The sequence below is a fragment of the Zasmidium cellare genome (assembly GCF_010093935.1).
Source record: "Zasmidium cellare ATCC 36951 unplaced genomic scaffold M409scaffold_1, whole genome shotgun sequence".
Taxonomy (NCBI): domain Eukaryota; kingdom Fungi; phylum Ascomycota; class Dothideomycetes; order Mycosphaerellales; family Mycosphaerellaceae; genus Zasmidium; species Zasmidium cellare.
This window is the reverse complement of record NW_022986945.1, coordinates 394767-404518: the sequence shown is the minus strand read 5'-3', so window position 1 is coordinate 404518 and position 9752 is coordinate 394767. Positions and strand designations below refer to the sequence as shown.

Genomic DNA, 9752 nt, shown 5'->3' with positions numbered 1-9752 from the left:
CAAGAAGTCTTTCAAAGTTCTCGGTGTATGATCTCCAATCGTGAGGCTTGCTCATGTTCGAAGTCACTTTGTAGACGGCTTGGTTTTCGTTGTGTACGGTTCTGGTAGTTGCTTGGTGGGTATAGGCAGCAGGGAGGAGGGTGTGGGTTAGGTATCTGCTGGTCGTCGACTGGGTGTGTCTGTCGGGTGTTTTCTGTTTGGCCTTCTGTGGGCGGTGTTTACTCCATGTCTAATCGTCTTTCTGCCTCAACGCTCGGCGAAATCAGAAAGCACACTTCATTCTCTTTCTTCGCGAGCCATTGTCGGCGACTCTCGGCCGCAAGTCGCGCTTCTTTCTTTGTTCCCGTCACGACCTACTTCTTCCCTGTGGTGCTGGAAGTCTCCAGAGCCCGGCGCTTTGATGCGGCGCTGCGCTACCTACCTATGGTCTGCAATTCCAGCCTGGCGGGCGCAGAACGGCGATCTGCACACCGGATAGAGTGGGTAGGAGGTGTTCACCGGGAAATGAACATCGCCCCTGGCTCCGCCAAACCACGTATACAACTCCGTGCACATCTGGACAGCACACCGCCAGCCGCCGCGCACCTCAAAATTCGTACTCGTGCTTATAACCGCGGCGCTAAATTGTGGTACCATCGCGATCGAACGCCCCTTGTCGACGCACCACTGCTGCGCCAGGGTCCATTTAATCCCACGCGTACGTATGGCAGACTCCAGAACCGTCCTAATGTGGTGCCCGGAACTCCACTCCAGGACATCCGGGGTGTAGGAGAGGCGATTTCAAGGCCTTCCCGTCGTCTCGGGTTATTGGGCAAAGTCGCCATTTTTTCGCGTGGGAAGCGGACGCCTGTTTCACGCCATTACTAGTGTGGGTTGGGTTTTCGGTCTGCCTCATCTTGTACTTCTTTGCACGAATTCAATGTTGACTGTTGCTTAGACAGGTCGCGTGCCGCGAGCCGACGCGATCGAACACCCCCAGCAGCGCTGATGATCGTGGCGGGGGCAGGCTGGGCGGAGGGCGTTGGTGATGGTGAGCTTGGTGTTGTGAGCTCGAGATGGGTCGGTGGTGGGGGCATGTTTGTAGAGGGCATAGTGCGAGAGAGAACTATATGTAGCAGAAGCGGCAAATCGAAGACGTCCGGAAGAGCGCACGCGTGGCGTCGCAGCTCTTCATTCACTTACAGCGCCGCCATCACTAGCATTGAGGTCGAAGCCATGTCGCATAGCCTGTTAGGCAAGAAGTCATCGACATCTTTCGAAAGTGATCTGGTCTGTGTCTGTGTCAGTGTTCAGAACTGAACGCGACTGTCTGAGTCGCTTGAAGTTGATCTAAGGTGTTCAAATGGATTTCCACGGACTAGGTGAAACAACCAGTCAGAGTGGTAGATCGCCTACTATAATGCAAGCTACCACTGAAGTGATGCGACAAGTAAAGAAGGAAATGGAGTCAGGTTACTCAGAAGGAAACGGAGAAGTGAAGTTAGCAGTAAAAGGGGCGAACTTGGAAGTAAAGCTGGCATGAACGTAGAAGTGAAGTGAGAAGTGAGCGATTAAGTAAAGGAAGAGGTGAGCGAGCAAGTGAGAACTGAAGTGAAAGCTCGTTTGGAATTCTTCATTTCAAGTGTCGGTATCGTACATGGTTCGCATGTGCAAGCGCCAGCGGCTTGCCAACCTTTGATCCGTCATATCCCCAACACTCGAAATCCAGCAGCGCCATCGCTAATCTGCGCGAGAGAGCAGTACCTGATGTAAACCGAGGGACGTGGCTATACCAAAACCTTGCCCACCTCGTACTTGGTCCTAACGCCTTCGCGCCCTGCAGTGAGGCCTGCCCCGGCAATGGTCTTGATGACCGAAAGAGCAGCCATCTTCTCGCTGATCTTGACAACATCGTCATCATCACCAGCTTCGTCCGTCTCATTCTTCAGCTCCTCAAGCTTTTGCTGGCAGGTCTGCAGGATACTGCACATTTCTTGCTGAACGATCTCATATGTCTTGACGGTCTTGAGCTGCTGAAGCGCCCTGCTGGCACCACGGAAATGCTTGAGCGGCTTTTGGCCGGCAAGGCCATCGTCATCAAGGCGATTCTCCTTTCCCTGTCTCCGCGAACGACACTCCTGGACGTACTTCAGGCAGTTCAGTTCCTCATGCTCTGCATCTAGAGTGTCGATGTAGTTGGAGTTGATGAACTGGCTCTTGCGTGAGACTGCCCTATAGACTTCCTGGATAACTCGCTGCTCGTTGTTGATCGCAACAGGAGTGACGTCGACAAGAAGAGAGTTGTAGTGACCCTCGGGTGTCGCCTTGTTGATGTGTCCGCGTGCTGTGTAGGGCATCTCGACGTACTTGCGAGGCTTGAGTTGCTTGTCTTTGCGATCGTCGGATGAGTCTTCAAGATCTGGGAGTGCGGCACCTTCGAGTGTCGTCATCGCACTCGTCTTCCTCTTCTTCTCGGGTGGTGGGCCTGGACGCTCGATGGCGGTCTGCGGTGCAACTGGTCTGGCGGCAGGCGCGGGCTTGCGACTCTTGGTCGCCCCTATTAGAAGGTCAACAGTTGTTCGCGGGTCCATAAGCGATCGCCTTGGTGGATGACTTACCGGTACGGTTGGAGTACTGGTTGTTGGTGGGAGCGACGGTGTTGTTGATGGAGGGGCTTGCAGTAGGCATCTTCGGGCCAGCTATCTTCGAGGAGCGGTCGCGCAGGTGTCCTGGCATGTGTTAGCTGCGTTGATTTCTGCCCAAAGGTGAGATCACTCATTACCAGAGGCTTTGGCAGTTGTCGCCATGGCTGGAGCTTCCGTGCCGTTCTTGATGTTGTCGGCGCTCGCCATGGCCAGCGGTGTGTTCGCGCGAAACGAGCGATCTCGCGGTCTATTTGAATGCCGGCGGTCGAGCTGCGGACGGCTAGAGCCGGAGAGACGCGTGACTCACGTGATCCAGCAAACGCGCGAGTGAATGAACGGCTGATGACGCCATCTCGTCGCACCACACACTCAAATATTTTCATCTTCAGACTCTCTTCCTCTTCCTCTGCACCTCAACACGACGCTACATCAACCTCGACGACTCCCTCTACCAATAACACTGCTTGCTGCTTGCTCTGCCGCACCAGTCGACCATCAGCATCTATGCAGGTGTGTGGCCAGCCCGGTGTGCGGTGCGCATGTCTTCTGCATTGTAGACACGTCGTTGGACTTAAGCAATAAGCTTGGCGGACCAGTTGCGCGCGGTGTAGGCGTGCAATCTGCACGCGAACCTTGCCGATTTCTCAAATGGAATCACCTCGCTGCAGCGCCTTGGATGCCGTGTCTGCCTTCAGGCGAGCTCACGCACCACCAAAGCGCGGTCCTGGAGTCTGGTTGGGTGCCTCCATTGAGTCACACCCATACCAGTACGAACCCCGGACAGCAACTGCAGCAAGACAGTCTCAGGTAACTGTATCCCCAGCACCCCTTTCCCACGCATCCCTTCCCTCATCCATCTCGCCCCCTATCGTCGTCATCCACCATTTATCGGTGTGCGGGCCGCCGTCATGCGCCCGCGAGGCTGACATTGCAAACAGGCCATCAGAAGTGCGGCATTCATTTGCTGGGCTCTGGAGGCCATCAGATACAGAAGAAAAAGCAGTTCTTAGGACATGAGACTCTTGTACACAATACAGACAACAAAGTTGTCGCGGTGGCTCAGACGCAGGAGATATTTGGCGGGAATTCCAACCGACAATGGGGTACAAAGAAAAAGTGTCAGAGTGAAAGAAGAGGTGAGGTCGGCTGCCTTTCACACCAAGTGGGTCCGCTTTGATGCCTGAGGCACCAAGTCCCTCCAGCTTCTTCACTCGTCTCTTTGATCGCATACTCTCGTTTCATTTGTATTCTGCTTGGCTCGACTTCACTTCTGGTACCAAAAGAGCTCGCAATAGATCTGACTCGTGAGCTCACTTTCTCTCGATCATTTGCAATCATCGATCGCTTCAGATCATACTTCAGAGAAAATGTCAATGGAAACCTCTCAATCACTCACTATCGAGGTGACGATGAGCTCAGTTGCATACACTACATGGGTACTACCAGCACGTGTCCATCATCTCATTCCAATCATTACCGCTGACCACTATCCACCGCACTGCCCGTTGCATGGGCCAGTGCAATTGAAGCCCTGGGGATCCTCCACAGAATCACACAAGTAAGAAGTCGCCGGAACGCCTTGATCTAGTGCCTGCAAGTCATTGTCGTAAAGGTTGATACCGGTGCATGGCGCTGCTGCTGAGCACTGCAGGGTAGCTACGCGATCGCCTTTGAGAGTCCCCTTTGCGTTGCCCCAGTTCATGTCGCTTATCTGGTGGGTGGATTAGCACAAAGAATGAGATGATGGTTTGAGAGAAGAGCATACCTGGAACTTTGAAGTATCACAATCCCCAGTCTGCCCATTATACGAGGTGCACTGGAAGAGCGCCCAAGCAAGATTGACGTCGGTCAATTGGAAGTCTCGGAAGGTGATGTTCCTGGCGTAACCAATACCGCCTCCGCCACCGTTTGGAGGCTCGCCTTTCTGCACGCCTGTCCAAGTCTTGACTCGTCCACCATATCCAGTATTCGTACATCTGATATTCTCGGCGACGACGTTCTCGATCACTTCGATCTGGCCAGGGTATTGTCCAATGCTGCCCATGGCCAAGGCTTGTCCGTTGTAGAAGTCGCAGTCGGCGATGTAGATGTTGGTGCTGTTCTGCTTCATCGAAATGCCATCGTCACCGTTGTCCACACTCCAACGGAGGAAAGTAATGTTGTTAGCATAGACGGTGTCAACTCCGTCGGTATTGACGTTGGAGTTGTCGTTGTCGGATGTGTTGTTAACGTAGATATCTTGCAGGAGCATCTTCTCCGAACGAGCAACAGTCATGGTCCACATTTGAGACTTGATGAAGCGCAGACCTTCAACCACACTGTTCTTCGTATTCGTGATAAGAAGAGCATGCGGCCGTCCATGTCGGTTGGAGACACCTTGATTGAAGTCATACCAAGCCTGTCCGTTGCCATTCAAGGTGCCGTATCGGTGCCCGTAAAAGTGAAGGTTCTCGCCCCCAAGATGCCAGGCTGATGTTTGGTTCTGGAATCCAATGGGTAGTGATTTTGCCAGCCAGTAGTCAATGTTTGTGTCCCAGAGAAGCGTTCCTTTAACTTCCACATCGACGTCTTTGAGCCCAGTCGTGTTCATTACAGTGCTAATGTAGTATGTAGTGTTCTATTCCGATTAGAGAGTGCATCAGGACTACGTCGGATATCTTCGATACACCTTACCTCGAATATGATGTGGCCATCCTCTTTGCATTCAGAAAAGGCCTCGAGGATAGCCGGTGCATCGTCTCCGTTAGGATCGCCACACGGCTTGACTTTACAAGTCTTCGATCGCTTGGGCCAGTTTCCGTCATGCGTATAGGGTCCGCCATTGCCAGGCTCTGAAGGCGCCCAGCAGCCATTAAGTCCTAAACATTCGCAGACATATGGATCCGGACGGTCCGTCTGGCACGTAGCGGCGGCTGTATCGACCGTCGAGGCTGGTGTAGTAGTCCCTGTGGCCAATGCTGACGCCGACTCGAAGGCGGATAGTGCCTGAACAAGGATAAGAATGCCTCTCATCTCTCTGTCAAAGACAACGAAAACGCTACCGTCGGCGCAAGAGGGACTTGCCCCAGCGCGAGAACCCTCGTGAGCAACTGGTCCATTTTGATGTCGCCCGCAAGGGAGGGGAGGGCACAACGCTGTGCACGGGAAATTGGGAGCACCGTCGACGCTTTCCCTGGTTGTGTTTTCAACGACACACTACAGGCGATCCAGGTGTTGAATAGGTTTCACACTGCAGCGTGCATGGAATTGGAGCCTTTGAGTGCCGCCGTTATTGGCCAACGTCATCTCTGTTCTCCTGACAACGACCCGTCTTCCCCACAATTCCTTCCCCGCGGGGCATGTGAAACCGTCATGGTCCGGGGGCAGGATCTGGTTAAAATTAGACGTCGAGTCAACAGACGTCTTCTCCTGTTGTTGGCAGGACAATCTCGTCTATTAGACGCCCATCTCCACCCCTTTGCGTTCGTGTTGACTCCATCGCAGGCGGCGGGATGCTGTCACCCTCAAATGGAGCCAAGATAGCCTCCGAACACAACATTGAGCCAAGGATCGACTTCGCTTGTACGGCAGTGTCTTGTGAGTGCTGCACGTCCGATGAAGGCGAGGAGATCCTTGATGAAAACTGTGCCTATACCATGGCGCACATGATCCCCCTTATGCGGTCCATAGTCCGGCATACCTGAGGGGCCGACATGATTTTCTACCTTCCGTCCGGACCTGCAACCTCTGGTTGAAGAACATCAAACATGAGATGAACAAGCAGTCACCAGCCTCAAGCAGACAAAGCATAGAGAGTATCACCGCACTCTTGGCAATCATGCCGTGGAGTTGTCCACATACCACTTATGCCCGACTGTTGGGGAAAAGACCACGATGACAGCAGACCCACACGGCTTCTGATGCAACATCCCGCTCCGGAACTGGAGATGTCAAACCTACCTCTGCATTGGGAAGCTGGTTTATGCACGTGCTGGCAATGCTACAAGGCGATGCAGTGTCTTCATGCGTTGTCGCGCATGACTTCTGTTGTTGTACAAGTGTCACTACAGCCCAAGGACAGGCGGCCGACTTTCGCAGTTACCGAGGCGGTTTCGGTACAGCTACAGAGCCTCTCAAGACTTCTAGGAGGCTCCCTTGATTGAAGCTGGACTGCATACCTCCATTCCGTCGGTCCTTACGATACCGTCGCCGGGCGAGTCGTCGTGGAAGATCATCGCCAAAATGGACTCCCATACGAAGCCAGTCCGGCAACTTGTTTACACCTTCAAGTGCGAAGTGAAGCTACTCATCGACCGCACGTGGAGCCGAAGCTGCGCTATATGACTTTTGAAGGAGCCACAATGACTTTACAAGAGGCTTCCGCAGGGCCGACTTGAATAGTGCGATGCACACTCGTCCATGTGTCCGTAGACGGCTACTATCAGAGTAGGTACAGGACCACCTGCAGCGCGAACGCCAACCAGAGATCTGCTGGACGCGCTGTCCACAAAGCTTACGAGGCGGCCCTTCAGTGTACACAAGGCCTACTTGTTCAGCACGCCTAAATTGGTATACGAGGACCAACACCACCCGAGATGGACCACATACCGCAATACTGACTTTACAGCCACGAGAGGTATGAAACGGCAGAGAGTGAACGATTGAGGGGGTGTGACCAGTCTTTGCGAACCCATCAGGGAGTCAACGTCGTATAAATATCAGGTTGTCCATCTCAGGTAGGGACGAGCACCAGTAGACCCAAATCTTCACACTTCAAGCATCAAGCTCAACCTCTCCTTCAGAATGGCTCCGATCATGGAGACTTCTCTCACCATAGCTCTTCTCTTTACCTACCGAGCACTGTCTGTTACACCACCCTCTGGCACGCTCTCGACCATCCTCCCTCGTGCCACCGACACCCGCTTTGGCAACTTCATCTCTGATACAGGCGCTGGTGGCTACGTCCAGAAATGGAACCAGTCTCTCTTCTCCATCTCGGATGGGTCCAAGTGCTACACCAGTACAAGAAGATCGAACCAACAGTCGGGCACATACTGATTTGCGCAGATGCTCTTGACTCGGACTGCTACTTTCCATCAGCGCACACTGGATATGCAGCGATCGATGCTAACAACCCATCCAACTTGATCGTCATCGGTGACTATAACGACATCGGTCCTAACCATCTGCCAAACCAGCCAGACTTCTGGCATGGCGATGGTGGTGCAGGACTCATTGGATGGATCCCGTCCGCCGATGTCGAATGCGATAATCCGACTTGTTTCGCACCAGCACCACACGTTGCTCCAATCCCTATTCCAGGCAACGATACTGGCCTTCTGAATGTCTGGCCTGTCCACCCCAATGAGGGTGCTTACACTTATAACACTATGTTCGAGATGAACTTCCCTGTCAACGCAGATTACCTGAATGATGTGCTCAAGCAGCAAGTCCCTGCTGTTCGTACGGCCCCTGTCCTGTTCAATATCACCAAGAGTCAGGCGGGATATGGCAGCGCTGCTTTGACGAGTGGTCGTGGCAATGAGGCTAACACATACTTCTACCTCTGGGAAGGCGACTCGACGGGCTGGAAGCTGGCTCGTGCTCCATGGGCTTCTCGAGCCGACAAGACAACATTCGATTACTGGCATGGCTCTGCAGGTTGGGTTCGAAATGCTCCTTTGAGATACAATAACGATGCCTATGGCAATTTAGCGAACGTGTCCCGCCCAGGTGTAAGTTCGAACCTACTCTCTAGCACGGCTCCTCAGCTAACTCATTCTCCTAGCTCGGCGTATGGGGACAAGACATCCGTTGGGTCGACCGCTTCCAGACCTACGTGATCACCTTCCAGGGCGCTCCAGGCTATTCGCAAGAGGTTATGTACTCGACCACAGGAGCCATCACAGGGTGTGTTTACCTTCGCCTCAAGTCCCGAAGCACTACATACTAACGCACCGCTCTGCAGCCCATACTCTGCTCCAGTTACGCTCTTCACCCCAACACTCGACTCGGCCTGCAGCTATGGCAATAACACGAAGAAGTACCCATTCGTGGACTTCATCCAAATGCATTGGGACTACTATGGTCTGAGCTCGGCGAAGACATTGGTCTCTTGGATCAGCTGCACGAGTTTTCAGAATATGGCTGTTGTTCAGTGGAAGTGATGGTCGAAATGAGAATTTCCGGCGGGTATGCTGCATTCACATAAAAGAGACGGGCTTGCGTGCCTGACGGCGGATGTACACCCATATGCCTGAATGGTCACTCTATCAAACGAACAGTCCCTTACCACGCTCTGCAAGCTTCGCAGGAGTAAATCGCTTTGGAAGCCGCGACGAGAATGTCGATATGAGATTGACGTTCCATGCGGCCACCTCACGCGATCTTGTTGCCTGTACTTCGTATCTCTCTTCATTCATCACCAGGATGCCCAAACCGCCGGCCTTCCGGTGGAGACTTCATCAGGATGTCCCTGAAAAACATTACGGCCGAAAGCGATGTACTGGTAAGCATCTTGAACAGTTACTACATTCGTCACCGGTCCTGCGAATTGCACATGATATGTCCGTAGTATTGTGTTGTGTTGTATGTATCGTACAATGTTCCCCAGCATTGACGCCATGCGCATCCCTTGGTGGCCTTCGGTGTTCCAGCCATCAAAGTCCGCCGTTTCCGCGGAATGCCCGAGAAGCAGTGAGGCGAAGCCGGAGGCCCAGTCCAGTCCAGTCATCTCGAGCCTCACACGACACTCATCCCTCTCCTTCTTTCTTATCATCAACAAACCAATGTCAACACCACCAACCCACGTCAAATTCATCTTGGCCGAAACGCACTTCTACAACCCCATCACACCCACTAGCCAACTCGCACAACAAGATCGAGTCCAGACGAAGAAGTTGCAGAAGAAATGTCGTCGCCCCAAGGGCGGCGCTGCTGGTGAGTCGCGTTTTCCTTATCGTGGGTTCATGGAGCATGTGACGGAGGTGCATCGGCAATGATCGATAGAGGAGTCTCCTAACATTGATTTGCAGCATCGCAGAGTCCTCCTAACGAGAACATTGTGAGGCATGTGCTGGACGCATCATCACCGTCCTCATCCACCGAGAGCCTCGCATAGGGATCGCAGGATACGAAACCGAATCCGAT

The 9752-nt window shown here is 53.3% G+C and overlaps 3 protein-coding genes across 3 annotated transcripts; 1 reads left to right on the top strand and 2 right to left on the bottom strand.

Moving 5' to 3' along the window:
• Nucleotides 1-1766: 1766 nt before the first annotated feature.
• M409DRAFT_48489 (uncharacterized protein) lies at nt 1767-2831 on the bottom strand (the record flags this gene model as incomplete). Its single annotated transcript, XM_033810954.1, has 3 exons — nt 1767-2536; nt 2598-2708; nt 2762-2831. 3 exons carry the CDS (start codon nt 2829-2831, stop codon nt 1767-1769), a joined length of 951 nt encoding a protein of 316 aa, XP_033674415.1.
• Nucleotides 2832-4110: 1279 nt separating this feature from the next.
• Nucleotides 4111-5722, bottom strand: M409DRAFT_61900 (glycoside hydrolase family 28 protein; the record flags this gene model as incomplete). The annotated part of the gene is made up of 4 exons (XM_033814933.1): nt 4111-4335; nt 4390-5241; nt 5298-5609; nt 5666-5722. The coding sequence occupies 4 exons, from the start codon at nt 5720-5722 to the stop codon at nt 4111-4113; spliced, it is 1446 nt and encodes a 481-aa protein (XP_033674414.1).
• Nucleotides 5723-7406: 1684 nt separating this feature from the next.
• On the top strand, nt 7407-9723 carry M409DRAFT_48487 (uncharacterized protein; the record flags this gene model as incomplete). Its single annotated transcript, XM_033810953.1, has 8 exons — nt 7407-7623; nt 7704-8338; nt 8392-8513; nt 8572-8690; nt 8744-8795; nt 8888-9169; nt 9217-9542; nt 9638-9723. The coding sequence occupies 8 exons, from the start codon at nt 7407-7409 to the stop codon at nt 9721-9723; spliced, it is 1839 nt and encodes a 612-aa protein (XP_033674413.1).
• Nucleotides 9724-9752: the final 29 nt, after the last annotated feature.